Source organism: Sarcophilus harrisii, chromosome 4 (assembly GCF_902635505.1).
Source record: "Sarcophilus harrisii chromosome 4, mSarHar1.11, whole genome shotgun sequence".
NCBI classification, from domain to species: Eukaryota; Metazoa; Chordata; class Mammalia; order Dasyuromorphia; family Dasyuridae; genus Sarcophilus; species Sarcophilus harrisii.
This window is the reverse complement of record NC_045429.1, coordinates 101,896,325-101,914,987: the sequence shown is the minus strand read 5'-3', so window position 1 is coordinate 101,914,987 and position 18,663 is coordinate 101,896,325. Positions and strand designations below refer to the sequence as shown.

General features: G+C 36.9%; 1 protein-coding gene across 1 annotated transcript in view; it reads right to left on the bottom strand.

The window, feature by feature from the left end:
- The window catches only part of CR2 (complement C3d receptor 2), a 53,157-nt gene extending 36,525 nt beyond the window's left edge, over window positions 1–16,632 (bottom strand). Inside the window, exons 1-11 of the mRNA XM_031968576.1 lie at window positions 16,380–16,632; window positions 11,034–11,213; window positions 10,216–10,312; window positions 8,903–8,988; window positions 5,227–5,622; window positions 4,228–4,401; window positions 4,043–4,145; window positions 3,442–3,527; window positions 2,004–2,405; window positions 512–700; window positions 325–424 (exon numbers count right to left, since the gene is read on the bottom strand). Of these exons, the coding sequence (XP_031824436.1) occupies window positions 325–424; window positions 512–700; window positions 2,004–2,405; window positions 3,442–3,527; window positions 4,043–4,145; window positions 4,228–4,401; window positions 5,227–5,622; window positions 8,903–8,988; window positions 10,216–10,312; window positions 11,034–11,213; window positions 16,380–16,437 (1,871 nt within the window). The 5' untranslated portion in view covers window positions 16,438–16,632. The remainder of the gene's footprint in view (window positions 1–324; window positions 425–511; window positions 701–2,003; window positions 2,406–3,441; window positions 3,528–4,042; window positions 4,146–4,227; window positions 4,402–5,226; window positions 5,623–8,902; window positions 8,989–10,215; window positions 10,313–11,033; window positions 11,214–16,379) is intronic.
- Window positions 16,633–18,663: the final 2,031 nt, after the last annotated feature.

The following is an 18,663-nucleotide window of genomic DNA, read 5'->3' as shown; positions in this document are numbered from 1 at the left end:
ACTTCAAGGTGTTAGGAAGAAAGTGAAAAAGCAAGTGGAAGTATCAGAGAAATGTAGGTTAGTGAGTTGAAGGAATGACAGGTTCTAATGCTATGTATGTGTAGGAGGGTGTAAAATGAGAAAGACTTGGACATTAAGAGGCTGCAGGAAAGGAACCAGTAGATGCAGAAAGTTTTAGAAGGTAGGGATGCTGAAATGGGCAACCCAATGGAAAAGATTATACAAAAACATAGCCAAAAAAGTCTTTGTAAGAATTCATTTTGCAGTGAGCACAGTTCATATGCAGTTCATGTGTTCTGAATCACAAGACAACATCACACTCACCCCTTATTACAGGAAAAGGTCATGACTGCCCCAATCTGTAGATGTGAAGGTTCCTCTACCTGCCCATTGGGGAATTTTATCAAAGGATCACACAGTGCCTCTAAATGAACAAAAAAGTAATGGGCTAAGTATATGGCAAGTAATGCCACAGATGAAATTCAAGAAATAGGACCAAACCATTTTATACCTTTACACTTGGGAGCAGTGGTATTCCAGACTCCTGAAGACAAACACCAAATGGTCCTTTCTCCAACAAGAATGTAGCCAGGTTCACAGCTATAAGTGACAGACAAGCCAGGAGCAACTGGACCACTGTGGCCATTTCTAGGTTGACCATTAGGAATTGTGGGAGGTGAAGGACATTCTAATGAAAAATCTTTATGCACACACATACATATACACACAAGATAAAAATTGTTAGTTTGTATAGTCACATGACAATGAATTTCAGCAAAAAATGATTAAAAACAGCAACAAATTTTGGATAAATGGCAATTAATTCACAAAGTTGCTTTTCAAGGATCAATCAATAGTTATTGTTTGCACCTATACAATAGAAGAATGAAAACAAATTATGTTATGTACTAGACTTTTGTTAGATCACTTCCCTTGTTTTATTTTATAACTGTCCTTAAAATACATGATAATACAATAACAAGCCATTTATATTACATCTTAAGGGTTGAAAGCACTTTATAAATGTTTAATTTTATCTTCCAAACAATCCTGGTAATTGTTGCTGTTATGATCCCCATTTTAGACTTGTGTATACAGGGACAGACCTCAGTTCAGTGACACACTCACCAAGTCACCAATTAGTAAAATGTCTGACAGGATTTGAAGTCATATTTTCCTGATTAAAGGATTTGTTCTAGATACTATGGTGTCTAGCTGTCTAAAACCAAGTAAATTTTATCTTTCTTTGAGATAACTTAGGAAACAACAGACTCCTATATATATTCAAATTTCTCTGTCCCATACCTTGGGACAAAAATTATAGAGGGGCAAAATTCAGGCTTTATGTAAAGAAAATCCTTCTAATCCAAAAGCTATCCAAAAGTGAACAGGTGTGTCAGAAAGTAGTGGGTTAACTTACTAGAGGTTTTTAAGTGAAGGTTAGAGGATAACCTGCAGGTATACTGAAAAAGGGATCCTTGTTCAGAGATGAATTGGACTAGTGTAACTCTTAGGTACCTTCCTACCTACATTTAATGGATATGGTAGAAAATAACATCAGAAATTAGGCACAGAAAATTGTTCTCTGTGACATAGTTATAAAGCTAGACATTAACAACTAGCTGCAGATTTAATTAATTAAAATCAGATTCTCATTGGCTACAACATTGACCTAGATTGAAAGATTACAAAATCATGTGTTATTTTGTACAAGCCCCACTTTGGACTTAGTGTCTTATAATCAATCCATTTATTTTTGATTGCCCCCCCAAAGGAGCTGGCCCTATTACACTGGACTCCCTGCATACACTTCGCTATTATTGGGGAAAAGTAATGCCTCAATATGGATGTGTAACTCCTTTCCCTTTACCCTCCCCCCTCCCCCCTTTCTCTAACGTGTGATATGGGATTGGGGCTGAACAGAAACTCCTCTCTTGATCAGTAATAACATCCCTTCAGCTTCTTCCCCAAGTGATTCACATCCATTTCTTTCTTTCACTCACCACTCTCACATGTCGGCATTGATGATGGTGCCCATCTGTTATTTGCTTGGCACCAGAGAGTGCTGTAGCCTTTTAATGTAAAGTTGGTATCACAGGCAAATATCACGGTGTCACCATGTCGATATGGAGGTCGGGACCTCAACTTTAGATGTCTGTCTAAGACTTTTGGCTCAGGACAAAGAGTAGTTTTACTGTAAGTTTCACACCGAGGGGCAGGTTCACTCCAGACTCCACTCACTTGATTTTTACTTGTGCAAATAGTATTTCTGGTTCCAATCATACGGAATGACTTGAAACAGCTATATCTTATTGTAGTCCCATAGGGAACTTTATTCCCAGGAAGGACTGGAAGGACTGGAAGTCTACCATTGCTGATAGGAAGAGGGGAATCACAAAGGATCCCTAAAGGGGTTAAAGAGAAACAAGGAACATAAATTAAGTGTATCAAGTTCAAGTTTTGCCATAATCTAAATTTTGCTACTCAAAAAGAAACCTACCTTGGTGCTGAAAACTGACATATCTATCATCTGTCTTAATATTTATAGATTTTTAAATATAAAATAATGACTCATGTTAATCAATGTAAAAATGTAAACTAAGGTTTAAGTGCAAGTCATATGGCCCCTAAGGAAGAAGCTTGAGTTTCTAGTTTGCATATCTCTCCTGATTCTTCTTGTTTCCTCTCTTCCTTGCATTATTAATTTTCAACTACCAAAGGCCTTGTCTTTAATGTAGTTTCTTAAAAAACTCATTATCACAGAAAGTTAGAATTAAGGAAAGAATTTCCAAGACAGCTTTGAGACAGCAATTTATTTTTTTTAATTTCAAACAAAAATTATTCCATGAAAAACAAAATCATCTAAAATCAGTTTCCATTTATTTACTATACTATAGAATCAGTAGGTCAAGCAGTTGCTTATGAAATAATAGATAAGCTGACCAGCAAATACTGACAATGACCTTACATCCTCTGTTTATCTGCTCCCCCCACCCCCCAGACAGACATAGTTTGCTGTTTTTTCTGTATATCTTACTCCTTTAATTAATTAGGTAAAAGTTGCAGAGAACTCTCAGTATCAATGATTACAGCCAGATTCCCTTTGGCTTCATGAGTAATTGTTACATAAAAGGCAAAGGAACTGAGCTGCCCCATATATGTAGCATAAAAGGCAGCAGCTAGAGTATCTTGACATAGGACAACTAGGGATCTTGACATTAGGACAACTTTTCCACAATAGTCTTAGTTTGAAAAATGAAGAGTGACACATTTATTTGCCAAATATTATATTTGAAATTATATATTTATATATATATATTATATATATATGAGATTATAAATGGATGATACATTGACAGGAGATATATATGCATGTAGTAAAAATGTGCCCCTCAAAAGCAAGGAAAAGAATCTCAAGGATTGATTTGTGCTTCTACTCACGTTCACAGACAGGAATCTTATTATTCCACAAGACTGTCATTCCACTTAGGACACATGTACTAGAAGAGCTGCCATTTAACCAGAACCTAGAGAACAAGGGAATTATGTACAGATCACAAGATCAAACCTCAACTACAGAGAAGAGTCTTCACTGCTGGAAAAGAAAACATTTGATCATATATATTTGCCAATTCCAGTATTCAGTTCAATTCTGTACAATTTTCAATGACTCTCTTGCCCCAACTTAAGCCCACTTATTTTCACTGTTAGGAGTAATTTATTCTAATATATTCTTAAATTTACATCCCCACAGTAACAGCAGACAGAACAATTCCCAGCTTGACTTGAAAACAAAGTATGTTTAGGTAAATAGTCGATTTTTGTCTTCAATACATTTCACACAACATTGAAGAGAAGTTAGCACTGAAAATAAGTTAGTGGATAGTGGTTAGCAGACAACAGAAGTTATTTTTCTCCCCAAGGACAGAAAAGAAAGGGGAAGAAAAGAAGAGGAAGAATCTTCATCATTACTTGCTTTGCAAAGCTCCCAAACTGCTACATGTAAGCATAGTATCCAGGACTCAGACGATTTAACACTCACCCTTCATCACAAACAAAGGAAACCTTTGATCCAAGGCTTGGTGGACCAGGAGAAATAATATGGCCATTAGGAAGTTGATCCAATAAATTCTCACATGATTTCACTAGAAGAACAAGAAAGGGATGAGACCAGCAAGTAAGAAACAAAAAGAAGAGATTCCCAAGAGATAATCTAGTTCTAAGCACCTTCACACTTAGGAGTTTTGGAGTTCCATTTCCCAGGTTCTATACACTTAATCAAAGCAGTTCCATTGAGAAAATAGCCAGGCTCACAAACATAGGATACAATATCTCCAAAGGAAAAAGAGTCTTTAGTACTGCTGATGTTACCATGGGAGATCTTCTCAGGTGGAAGACACCCTGAAGAAAAAGCAAGAAGAAAAGATGCTGTTAGCTGTTATAGGAGAATACTCTTCCTCCAAATGAAGTTTTTGGGGTGGATGAAAGGAAAGAAAAACATGCTAGTCTAGGCCTGAAGTTCTACCTGGGGGCACTTCGTCCTCCTGATTATTCATTAAGAAGTTTCTAATCCATTTAATGGTTTGCTTTTTTTATCTTGATATTTGAGAAATAGCATCAGTTTATAAGCTCAAATTTCTCATATCCAAAAGGAAAAAGCCAGTGTTCTAAGAGTACTGAATTGTTTTCACAGTCCTTCTAAGTCTTTACCAAATAGCCATATTCTGTTTTATGAACAGAAAGAGTTTTCATTAAAAAAGGACATATTTGTGGCGTCCCTTTCAATCAAAATCTGATTTTAGCTGCAAACTTATACAAAAGCTCCTGAGGTGTGAGCTCAGGAAATGCAAACTTACATTATTTTTCTCTTGAACAAAAACTTTATCAGGGAATTAATTCTGCTGAGGGAAAAACAAATTTTTATATCTGTTCTTTTGGCTTATTTTCCATTGACCTCCCTAGATTTATACAGATAATGAATTACATATTAATACTATATTCGATGAAATAAAGGACTTTCTCAATTTAGATTTCCATTTCTTGTCTACATTCAGCTATTGTTACTCAACATTATTTAGGAAAGCTTTTCATTTTTAAGCTATTTCCTGAAAATATAACCATTTGACTTTCTTGCTTTTCATTCTTCCTGGCCTGAAAATTATCTCTATCTCCCAGTCCAAGAAGTTCACCTCCTTCCCAAATTCCCAAAGGCTCTGGCAAACTTACCTTTGAAACATACTGGCAATGCAGGTTTCCACTGGCTGTTGCTCTGGCATTGCACTACTTTGCTGCCCTTCATAGTAAAGCCAGGGTTACACTCCAATTCCACAGCATCATTTAATGTGAAGGTATGTCTCCAGTTCCTCACATTTCTTCCATTGGCAATTAGTGGGGTCTGGCACTTGACTGGAGTAATACATTGAGGTGGAGGACTATTCCAGATTCCAACTTTATTGTCTTTGCTAGTACAGTATAATGTTTTATTACCCACCAGGTCATATAGCTTTTCTCCTTTAGGTCCAGTATTACATTCATAGGATACTACCATATCATAGTGAAAATATTCATTAGTGCTTTTATATCTTCCATTGGGAATGGCTGGAGGTAGCTCACAACGAATAACTGGAGAGAGAATAGAGAATGGCACTCTCTTGGGCATTTCATCTTTTCTCTTTGAAAACAAAATTTGAATTTTACCACATTTTGCTTTTCACATTTTCACCTAAAATATACAGCATGCTGGCCCCTGTCTATCTCCTCCCCATTGGAAAAGTACCAAATAGACCAGTGGAGGAGAGGCAGAGCCAAGATGGAGAAATACAGGGACTTGCCAAGCTCTCCCTCAAACCCCTCCAAATTCTTTTAAAGAATGTCTCTAAGCAAGTTTTAGAGAGTCAGAACACACAAAAAGAAAGAGTGGAACAATTTTCCAGCCAAAGACAAACTTGGAAAGTCAATAGGAAAAGTCTGTGGAGTCAGTGGGCAGTCCCACCAAAGGTCACACCAGAATAGCCCCAGCCCCAGCCCTAGTCACACACTCCTCCCCTGAAAAGCAGAAACAATAGGAGCTGTTGAATTAGTGGCAGTTAACAGATCTCCCAGCCCAGAGACAACCAACACCAAAGGTCAGCAGGAAAGGTTTGTCAATAGAGTGAGAGGGCCTTGTGAAACCAGGAGTGGTTGTGGGCAGAGGCAGCTTCCAAAGGCCTCAGCTCAAAGGAAATCTCTTTACTAAGACCGAGGAATCAACAGAGCTCTACTTTAATAAAGAGCTAAAAGCAAAATAATAGGCTGGGAAAATGTGTAGACAACAGAAAAAAGATTCTGACTATAAAAAGTTACTATGGTGACAAGGAAGTTCAAAACACAGACACAGAAAAAAGATAATAAAGTCAAAGCTCCTATACCAAAGTCTCCAAGAAAAATAAGAGCTCCATGGAAGAGCTCAAAATGGATTTTGAAAATCAAGTAAAAGAGAGAAAAAATTGGTAAGAGAAAGTGGTGCAAAAGAAAATACAAAAGCTAATGAGGAGAAGAAGGCCTTAAAAAGCAAAATTGGCCAGATGGGAAAGGGGGTGTAAAAGCTCACTGAGAAAAATAATTCTTTGAAAATTAGAATTGAGCAAAGAGAAGCTAATGATTTTATGAGACCAAAAGAAATGAAAAAATAGAAGACAATGTGAAATATCTCAGTGGGAAAAAAATTGACCTGGAAAAAAGATCCAAGAGAAATAATTAAAAATTTATTGGTCTCTCTGAAACCACAATAAAAAAAAAAAGAGCCTACACATCATCTTTCAAGAAAATAGAAACTGAAAGATCCACTGATCACTTCCTGAGATTCTAAATGAAAACTCCTAGGAAATATTATAGTCAAATTCTAGAATTCCCAGGTCAGGAAGAAAACATTGCAAGAATCCTGAAAGAAACAATTCAAATATAGTAGAGCCATAGTCAATATAATACAAGATTTAGCAGCTTCTACATTAAAGGTTCAGAGGGCTTGGCATATGAAGTTCCAAAGAGCAATGGAGCTAGAATTACAACCAAGAATCATCTACTCAGTAAAACTAAGTATAATTCTTTAGGGGAAAAGGTGAATATTCAGTGAAATAAAGGACTTTCAAGCACTTATGATGAAAAGACCAAAATTGAATAGAAAAATTTGATTTTCAAAAACAGGACTCAGGAAAAGCATAAAGAGGTAATCAGGAAAGGGATATCATAAGCGGCTTAATAAGATTTATATGTTAACATCCTATATGGGATGCTTGCAACTCACAAGAATTTTCTCATTATCATGGCATATATGAGGTGAATATAAAGGGAAAATATCTAAAACAATAAAATTAAGGAATGAAAGAGGAACATACTGGGAAAATGAAAAAGGGAGAGGTGGAATGTCATAAATTATTTGCCATAAAAGAGGCAAGAAAAAGTTTTTACAGTGGAGGGGAAAAGGGATGGGAGGGGAAATAAGTGAACCTGCATCAGAATTGGCTTAAAAAGGAAATAACATACAAACTCAACATGGATATAGAAATCTATCTTAGCCTGCAGGAAAGTAGGAGGGGAAAGGGATATAGGAAGAGGGGAAGATGATAGAAGAGATGACATGTTAGGGGAGGGAGTGGTCAGTAGGGAAACACTTTTGAGGATATCAGGGTGAAAGGAGAGAGAGAAAAAATAAAGCAAATGGAGCAGAAATACAATTAGCAATTATAATTGTGAAAAGAATTTTGAAGCAAGTTTCTCTGAAGGCCTTATTTCTCAAATGTATAGGGAATGGAGTCAAATTTATAAAAACAAGGTAAGAGCAATTTCTCAATTGATAAATGATCAAAAGATATGAATTATGCTCAAAGAACTATAAAAACATGCTTATCTTTTGACCTAACAATACCACTATTAGGCATAAAACCCAAGAGATTTTTTTTAAAAAGGAAAAGGACCTATATATATATACACAAAAATATTTATAATAGCTGTCTTCTCAGGGCAAAGTATCATAAATTGGAATCATATATTGATTGAATAACCATCAATAGTGGAATGGCTGAATAAATTGTGGTATGTTATTATAAAGGAATATTATTATTCTGTGGGAAATGATGAGCAGGATACTCTCATAAAAACTTGGAAAATCCTCTATGAACTCAAGCAAAGTGAAATATACTGTGAACAAAGTAATAGCAATATCGTGGGATGATCAATTGTGAATGACTTTGTTATTCTGAGCAATACAATGATCCACAACAATTCTGAAGGACCTATGATGAAAAATGCTCCATACCGAGAGAAAAAACTAATTGTGTTTGGATACAGATTGAAGCATACTATTTTTTTTTTACTTTATTTGTCTTAAAGGATTTTGGGGGGACGCGGGGAGAGATCTAAGTTTTCTTTCACAGCATGATTTTTATGAAAATGTTTGGCATAATTTCACATGTGCCTTCTTAATGGGAAGATGGGGAAGAAAAAAGAGGATATGAAACTCAAAGTTTTGAAAACAAATGTAAAAACTGTTTTATATGTAACTGGGAAAAATAAAAATATTAAGTAAAACTAAGGTAAGTACCAAATGATCAGGCTACTTCTTAAGTGATAAATAAATGTCAGATCACCTTCTAGACAAGTCATGCCTCCAGAATGGAATAAAGCTGACTTAATTTGATTGATTTATTTTTGAGCTTTCATTTAGCCCTATGATCTTTCTTGTGAGTGGAAGATAAGTAAGCCAAAAGGGAGTATCCTGAGTAGAACATACCTCTGTATCTCAGGGGCAGGAAGCAATAAGGCCTTCACGGTAAGTAGACTTTGATTTCTGTACATCCTTTTTCATTCCCATGCAGAAAGAACCAAATATAATGAAACAAAGTCCATGGATGTTATTTTTACTCACCTTCACACAGAGGTGCTTCATTCTCCCAAATGACAGTATTTTCTGAGATGATGCACTGATTGGATGAGTGGCCAATAAGTTGGTACCTAGAAAGTATATGTGAAATGATTACTCCAAGCCAAGATAACACTATAAATATACAACTTTCCTCCTAAGATCATAACATAGAACAGAACTAGTCTCCAGTTCTGAAAGATTATAATATGAGAAAAGATCTTATAAAAACTAGTCCAACAAAATTCTGCCTCATATCTTTTGATGCAAGAATATTACTACTAGGCCTACATCCCAAAGACAAGAAAAAAGAAGGAAAGTACTTTATGCACAACAATATTTAAAACTACTTTCTGTGGTGACAATGAATTAGGATGTCAGGAGGTATCCATCAGCAGGGGAATGGCTGAATAAAGTATGATATGTGAATATAGTATAAAACCACTGTATCATACAAAATGACAAAAAGGATGGTTTCAAAGAAACCAGGAAAGGCTTGTATGAACTGATGAAGAATGAAGTGAGCAGAATCAGGAGAACGATTGACATAAAGACAAGAACACTATAAAACTGAATAGCTTTAAAAATGTAAGAACTCTGATTAATACAATGATAAACATGATTCCAGAGGACTGATGAAGAATAATGTTACCCACCTAGAAATCACATATTCACTATATTGAACGATACATATATTTTGGGCATGGCCCAATGAAAAAAATTGTTTTGCTTGACTATATATATTTGTTACAAGAGTTTTCTTTTCCTTTTTCTTTTCTAGTGGGGTAGATGGAAATAGTAGGACAAATATAAGTTTGTTAATTGAAAATAAAATAAAATTAAATAATAAAAAACAGAGTCAATCCAAAGAAGGATCAAAAGCTCAAGATCATTAGAAGCAACTAAGGCATTTCTAACTACTTTAAGCCTATAGTTTAACATATGATGTATTTTCTGCCTTCTATAGCAGGAGGGGTTTGTGAACTTGTTAAAAAAAATTTTATAACTGTAACTTAATATAATTGGTTTCCTTTGTAATTTGGTTTTATGCATTTAGAAAACATTATTCTGAGAAGGGGTGCAAAGGCTGTATCAGGCTACCAAAAAAACCTGTGATACAAAAAAGGTTAAGATTCCTTGAACTAGAAGATATGGAGGAGTTGTCTTGGTAGGAAAGGGTTAGAGAAAGTTTTAAATCATTTATTTCCTTTTCTACTTTTTTATATGCCAATAGTTCATGCCCCCAAGACTAAGAGATAGGGGCTTTGACTTTTTTTCCTAATTCCTATACTTACAATAGATATTGACCAAAAACTCACCCGTCATCACAAGAATATTTAATTGTTGAACCAAACTGGGCATTTGTTATTTGCACTTTCCCATTGAGGAGCTCTGCAGGAGTCCTACATGATCTACCTATAAGAAAGAAAAATGATTTGGGGCTGGGAATGTCTTTGTTTCTATATAAATAAAGTTCCAGCCTGAACGTTGCTAAATTACCAGCCAGCCCATCCACCTGACTGCCATAAAGTTTTTATCATTTTGACAAAATCTACTTAACAGCTAAACCATTCTTTAAAATGTTACTTAAAACCAGATAGACCATATCATTCCCACATTGAGCTTGTTGAATTTCTCATGCCCAGAGAAAGGGAACATTCAAAGAGCTGTCTTCCATAATTTTAACTTCAATAACCATAAGGTATGGGAACCTTGTTCCCATAAAGTATCTTTCTCCTTAACAGAGAACAAGCCAAAAGTCAATTTGGGACCTTGGGAAGAGGGGCATGTGGACAAGAAAGGAACATTAATCTCCAATCAAAGAGCTCTAAGCAATTCAATGCCCCGCTCAATCCTCATCTTTACTAGGCAAAAGCTGAACCTTCTGATTCAGAAACTCAAACAACTGAATGGGATAATAACTTATCAGCTCAGTCTCATTCTTGAAGCCTAATAAGTCTCTGAGCAACATAATCCTACTTACTGAAATTTTCATTTTCAATATGCCTTTAGAAAACAATACAAACAATAGAAAGTCTAAAGACTTTGGGGAAACAAATTAAACATACATTCACAATTTGAAAATTTTAACTCATTTATATGAGTTGATAGATCTATCACATCTGTGATTACTTACGTTTACATATGTTGTCATCTACACTGGACCATGTTGAGTTCTTGAGGCAGGTGATTTTAAATATTTTTGACATGTATCCAGGGAGACATTCAAAAGTCAAAGCATAACCAATGTCAAATACAGATTTGGAGTTATATTTTGGTCTTGCAAAATTTAATCTTGGTGGGGAGAGACATTGACCTAGAGACCAAGACAACATACAATAATGCTTGTTAGCTTCTTCACATTGGAAGACTAAGCTTCCTGCTTTATAACTTTAGTAACTTTAAGTTCTGGAATGAGAATTTGCCATGAAGAAAAATTTACCTAGACAACCATCATCCTAGAAAACAATGTGAAGAAATCTATATAAAATTTTTTAAGGCAAACTGAGAGATTCAAGTACATTTGGGAATAGAACCTATTGAAGGAGCATGTGCAGCTATATGAATATCTATAAATCTATATAATTACTATGCAATTTGGTAAAGTAGAGAAGAGTGATGTGCTTGAAGTCAGGAAAATTGGGGATTTGAATCCTGTCTCTGGCATTTACTTTGTGATCATAAGCATGTTCATGGGCTTTATTTTCTTATCTTTAAAATGAGGATAACAATACTTGTGGTATCTTTTTATAAGGTTACTGTGAAGATCAAATGAGAAAAAGTATGAAGTAACTTGTAAACTTTCAAGTGTTAATGTAACTGAGGCAGGCTCAAGTTTGGCTCCAGAGTGCTCTGAACCAAAGTTTAGAGGTAGCTTTCTAAACTAGCAATGTGACTTCTGAAAAGGAAAAAAGTCCCATAAACTTGGTATCTCCACAACGAACTTCCTTCTAATATTGCTTATTGACCTCCTATGATGTATCACAAGCAGACTGCGTCTTTAATAGAATTATTAAACTAAAAGCTCATTGAGCAAAGCGAGTCAATGAACATTTATTGATATTTATTTTGTGCCAAGACTATGTTACTTTGTAGTTATTACAGACACTCCTGTGAGAGCCCAGCAAAAATCTATTGATAGCTACTAACTTAATATGAAAAACTAGGATTGGGTGCCTTTAGGTAATGAAATAAAACCTAAACTATGTATGTCAGTATACATTTTTTTGATATCTGAAAGACTCATTTGCAGCAAGTTTTCTCTCCTCTAAACATATTCCTACTGTTTAACATTCGTTCCATCTCTTCTCTCCCTACCTTGTCCTTTTCTGGGAGCTTCTATGTCCCTGCCTACCTTACTATCCTTTCCCCAGTATCTTTTCCTTCATATGATATTAGGGGTGAGAAACTAGTCACACCTAAATCACACACCACCATCCACCATTTCCTTATAAAATTCAATACTGTGTTTGAGCTGCTCTGGGATCAAGGTGAGGAAGAGTGATAAGAGCTTGGTTGAATCTGGGTGTATCAAGTTTTAAGGAAGCTTCTCATCCATCCTACTAATGACCCCCTTATCCTTCTGGAAAAAGTTTAAAGACCATTGCACAAGTTATTACTACTCTCTTTCTGGGGACAGAGACTTGCTTTTATCTTTTTTCTGTGAATCTTCCTCCCTTCACCCTCTTTTTGCATGTCTTAGACTTAAGGTGTCAGGAAGGAAGGAATGAGAGAAGAAAACCAGCTTTTATTAAGCACTCATTATGTACCAGGCATTGTGGTAAGTACTTTACTAATATTATATCATGGAATCTTCTCAACAATCCTAGGAAAATTCCCTTCTTTATAATTTCCTTGGGCTACAGACCCAGAAGTCACAATGTTGGATCAAAGGATATACACAGTTTGATAGCCCTTTGGTCATAGTTCCAAATTACTCTCCAAAATGTCTAGATCATTTCACAATTCCACCAGCAATGCATTAGTATCCCACATTATAGATAATGATAACTGTTGGAGGAGATGTGGGTAAAACACTGGGAGGGGAAAAAAGGGAAAAGGACCTACATGTGCAAAAATGTTTGTAAGCAGCCCTCTTTGTAATGGCAAGAAATTAGAAACCGAGTGAATGCCCATTAGTTGGGGAATGGCTGAATAAAGTGATGGTATATGAATGTAATGGAATATTATTGTTCTATTGAAAATGATGAGCAGGGCTGATTTCAACAAATTCTGGAAGAACTTATATGAACTGATGCTAAGTGAAGTGAGTAAAACCAAGAGAACACTGTACACAGCAACTACATGTGAAGATGATTAACTGTGATGGACTTGGCTCTTTTCAGCAATGAGGTGATTCAAGGCAATTCCAATAGATGTGATGGAAAGAGCCATCCGCATCCAGAGAGAAAACTATGGAGACTGAATATGGATCAAAGCATAATATTTTCAACTTTTTTTTCTTGTGTGCTTGGTTTTTTCCCTTTCACCTTTTGATCTGATTTTTCTTATGCAGCATGATGAATATGGAAATAAGTTCAGAAAAAGAGCACATGTTTAACCCATATGGAATTACTTACTGTCTGTGGGAATGGGTGGAGGGAAGGAGGGAGAAAAATTTGGAAGGCAAGATTTTGCCAAGGTGAATGTTGAAAACTATCTTTGCATGTATTTGGAAAAATAAAAAGCTATTAAAATAAAAAATAAAAAGATACAGTGGCTTAATTTGAACTCAGTTTTTCCTGACTCCAGCCTAGGACTGTCCACTATAACATCAACATCCAGCTGCTTCTGTTCTCTTTTTAATTTGGTACCTCATTGCAGACCTTATACCTTCCCATGAGTATGTTCAAATGTGCCATAATAAAAGCAATTGTTTTGAACACCAATGGCCTGTCTGACTGGGTCACTAGACCTTGGAAACAGATTAGGAAACTTGTCTATGCGGTTAAGATGTGTTAAAAGCAAGAAGAAATCATTCTCCCAGGCACTTCTTAGAAGAACCCAAACTCAAAAAGGACAAGGCTGGGCTCAAGTCTTGAAAAAAACTTGTCATAAAATAATAGTAATCATTGGTTCTACCAAATCTGACAGTGATTTGAGAGAAGGAAAAGCACCTAGCTACTATATGCTTTGCTGAAGCATTTATGAAGCTCTTCTAGAATAGTAATATATTTGAATACAAAAATGTAAACTTTTCCCCTCCTTTCCACACCACCACCCACCAAACAAATCTGAAAGTATTAAGGGCAATAGACTAAGACCAGAAATGCTTTTACTGACCAGTATGAATACCTGAAATCACACTTGTGCAATTTCCTTTTTCAATTTGCCCCTTTTACGGGAAGGGAGAAAAACTCCATCTCTAAGTAAAGTTTCATTATTGGGAACCAGATTTATATTCACTCTATTTTTATAACCTTCATAAATTTTTCATGCTGCTCACTTGTTGGAGATTGGTGGCTTCTCCTTGGCATGTAGTTAAATCAACCAGGTAAGGCAAAGTGACTATACTGTCCCTCTTCTTTTCTATGACTTCTTTTCTATGACTCAGCTTACCTGTTGCCTTTTGTGACACTGTTTCCTGGATGTTTACTTTAACCTCATTTCATTGGATTATTGGGGAAGGAGGAATAAAGAAACCCACAGTGGCTCCCAAAACAAACATATATATATATATATATATATATATATATTATACATATACAATATCCCTTAAATATTTACTGCCATGGTATAATTTCAAATTCACAGAACATTAAGGACTGCAGGGAATCATCTAATCCAGACTCTATTTTACAGAGGAAAAAATTGAGACTTTCCTTCATTCTAACTTTACCCCTTTTTATCAGCTCCTCATATTTTCCCTTTAGGATCATGTCCTATTTACACAGTAAACAATTTGTATGTACATAGATGTTTGTGTATTCTCTACCCTATTGTACTGGAAGCTATTTGAGGTTAAAAGGACCATAGTATGGCTTTTTTTTGTCATCCCCAGTATTAAGTGTTTGGCACATAGTGGGTACTTAATAGATGTTTGTTTTCCCTAGGAATCATCTGTACAGAAGGTACAGATGTAAAATCCCAAGCACATTACTGAATGAACATTGTTATTTATCTTTGCCTGGGTAAGTCCTCTAAGGGAGTAAGTACATATGCAGAGTTAAGAATCTTGGGGAATAACCCATAAATTTAAAGCTAGGAAGATGTCAGCAAAGGACACAAAAATAGGAGGAAGACGATTCAGAACCAAATGAAGTACAGTATACTAAATCTCATTAAGTGGCTTGCTTAATTAAGTCCTGCCATTTCTATGATCACAATCTCCCCTACTTATTTCCTTAAAATTTTCAAAGTTATACTATCTTCATATAAGCTCTTATTACTACTCATGTAAAATAATGTAATAAATTATTATTACCTAACTACAAGAGGGTCAGCTAGATGGTTCAGTGGACTGAATCCCCTGCTAGGAGTCAGAAAGATGAATCTTCCTGAGTTCAAATTTGGCTTCAGATACTTACTAGTTGCCTGATCTTGGGCAAGGCACTTTATCATGTTTGCCTTAGTTTCCTCATCTGTCAAATGCTGGAGCTGGAGAACGGAATGGCAAACCACTCCAGTATCTCTACCAAGAAAACCACAAATGGGGGTCCCAGAAGAGTGACACTAAAACAACAACCCTTATTTCAAAATTAGCTAATTTTCACTTTCTTGAGAAATTCTTGAATTGTTATGATTCACTCGAATTAGAGTAACAGAAATAGTTTCGCAAAAGCTGGATGAGACCATCTGGTACGCATTTTACTATTAAAGAAATACAACGCTGAGATAACTACGCTCTTTGATTTATTCCAATTCCAAATATTTGAGGTTTAAAATTTCATTCTTCATTCTTTATTCCAGTATTTGATAAGATCAAAATTCTGCGGCCAATACTTACTCCTTCATAATAATATGGAGCAAGAAATCAGTTTCCCTCCTTTTTACTGGACAGGAAAACAACCTAATCTAAGGGCTGCGAGAAGCCTGTATAGTCACAGAAATAATGCCAGGCACAAAATGTATGTTGATTTCCCTAATAAGCCCAAATATGTCGGACTGCCAATTCCAGTGCTCTAAACTCTAAACAAAGCCCTAAATTCGGGAGGAGAGGGACTGGGCTGGAAGAGACCTACGAGGCCATTCGAGACCAAGGCACTTAAGCAGGTGTTGCAGAGCTCCCTGGCTTTGGGGAATGTGCCTGCCACTACCTGCGCCTCCCAGTCCTATCTTTGCAGGGACCAGCAGAAGGACCAGCGAAGCCAGCGGAGAGCGAGGGGGTGGGACCGAGGAGGAGGGCTACGTGGAGAAACCCCTGGTGAGGGGGAGGAGGGAAGAGGGAGCAGGAGCTGAGCCGCGCTTGAGGACGAGACCGAGTTCTCGTGCTCCGTAGTGCTGGCTAGCGCCTCGAAGCCTTACCCACGCCTTCCTTACTCACCGCAGATGCCCGGCGTGAGGAGAGCCAACAAGCCCCAGAGGAGCAGAGCGGCGCCCATGCTGGTCGCCCCGGCGAGGTCTCAAGGTCTGACCGCAAGGAGACAGGTGACAGGAAAGATGCTCAGAGGCTCCAGGCATTCACCGGGCCTCATTTAAATTGAGGTTGCATCAGGCGTGAAGCCAGACCAACAACTCTTCCTCCACCCCCTCCTCCTCCCCTCCCGCAGCGGATCGTGGCGAAGAGTACTGTGATTGGTTCTCCGGGATTCGGCTCTCATTCCATTGGCTCTTTCTCGGAAAGGAGCCGGCCACTCAGAAGCTGGCGCTGCTTGGCTTGCTTTAGCTGTACTCTGAGCCAGGGCTTTTGCAGGATGGGAAAGGAAAAGCCGCTTTAGGAAGATGCTGCATAATCTGCCAAGATGTTGCTCTCAGCGAAGCAACGTTTAAGAATCCAAACTCATATTGCGACCCGGCGTCAGGCAGGGCTTGAGCTCGGGCCTTCTAATTCTTCAGTCTGCAAACCACTAAACTCTCCAGAGTGTTCTGCACACCTTCTGTATAAAAAGATAATTAGAAATAGGGGCACTGATTTACTTGATTTTGGGGACTTCTCAAGAGAGGAGCTTCCCTCGCCCAGTACAGATTGACACTTTCTCCATCACTTAGAAAACTTTATAAACCTCTGAGAGGCTAAGTGTTTGCCTTGGGTCACACAACATGAATATGCCAGAGTTAAACCACGTCTCTGTCTCTTCTGGTTTGGGCCCCACGGAGCCCTAAATGCTCCCGAACAGATTAAAATGTAATTGGAAACTATTACAAAATAAAGACAACTAGGTTGTGCAGTGGATAGAGCACCAGCCCTGAAGTCAGGAGGATCTGAGTTCAAATCTGATCTGAGACATTTAACATTTCCTAGCTGTGTGACCCTGGACACTTAACCCCAATTGCCTCAGCAAAAACAAACAAACAAACAAAAATATTACAAAATAAATGAAAACAACAATTAAACAGATAACATTAATATGTGATTTTTTATATCATTATATAGTCCACAGGGATTTTCATGTATAGTTTAGTAGCCTGGGTTTCTATTTGTGTTTGACACCACTGCATTATACCATGTTCACATCCCAAAATAATTTTAGAGTCATTCTACTTACTTTTATTGAGCACTTCTCAAAAATCACCGTTCTAAGTTCTATTTGTGTGTGCATCCTTGGAGAATAAAGTGGACTTGGACTCAGAGGTCCCCGGGTATGAATATGCCACTGACTAATTGGGTCTTGAGAAAGGAGTCTGATTTTTGGCTCTTGTATATCATGATTTTTTTCTTGACATTTTGGGGCCCTTGTTTACTGATTTGTAAAATGAAGAGAGTGCTTTATAATCTCTATGACCTTATTCAGTTCTATATTTAGGATTCTAAGTTATAACCCAAGCATGTTTTAACTATTCTGTGTCAGTATCCTCATTTGTAAAATAAAGAGAGTTGGACCAGATAACATCAAAGGTCCCTTCCAGCTAAAAATCTACACTCCCATGATCAATGAGTTTTAACTGAAATTCTATTTCTTCTGTTCATCATACTGCCAAGGTGAAGCTGGGTCCTTAGAGATTACAGGGGGAGTATAGGCAAACTGGAAAGGCTTTGAGAACAGTCACCAAAGAGACTGACTGTGTCTTTCATTTGAGGATCAGCCTATCCTATTCAAGCTTATTCAACAGAAGATTAGCTACCAAGTGGCAAGTTCCTTTGGTCACAGTAACTCATAAAGATTGACCCTTGAGGTATAGTTAGGTTAAGATCTACATGCATAGAGAAAGTGAAATTACAGAATTTTGAAATGTTCAAGTATGCACATGTGTTTAGATTGCATACATATTTAGGGAAACTGAATGAGCACATGACTGGAAATCAGAAATCCAGGTTACAGTAACTACCAATAGGCCATCAATTAGGTCCTTTCATAAGTCTGGGGATATATGGGGGACTGTCCTTTGCAAAGTGAAACCCAGATCTGAGTTCATCCTAGTCAAATAAGATAATGCGTCTGCTCTTTCCTTTCCTGGGCTGCATTTGCAAATGACCATTACTGAGTCTTTGGCATAGAGACCATTTGCTCTTGCATACAGAAACTTATATAGTATAATGCTAGACATTATACTTGGTAATAACCATCCTTCTTACAGAATTTTAGAATTTAAAAATCTGGATTAGGCTTACAATGTGAACATATGCATTTCTATTTAGAACTACTGCTGATATAGGCAAGTGTAGGTTT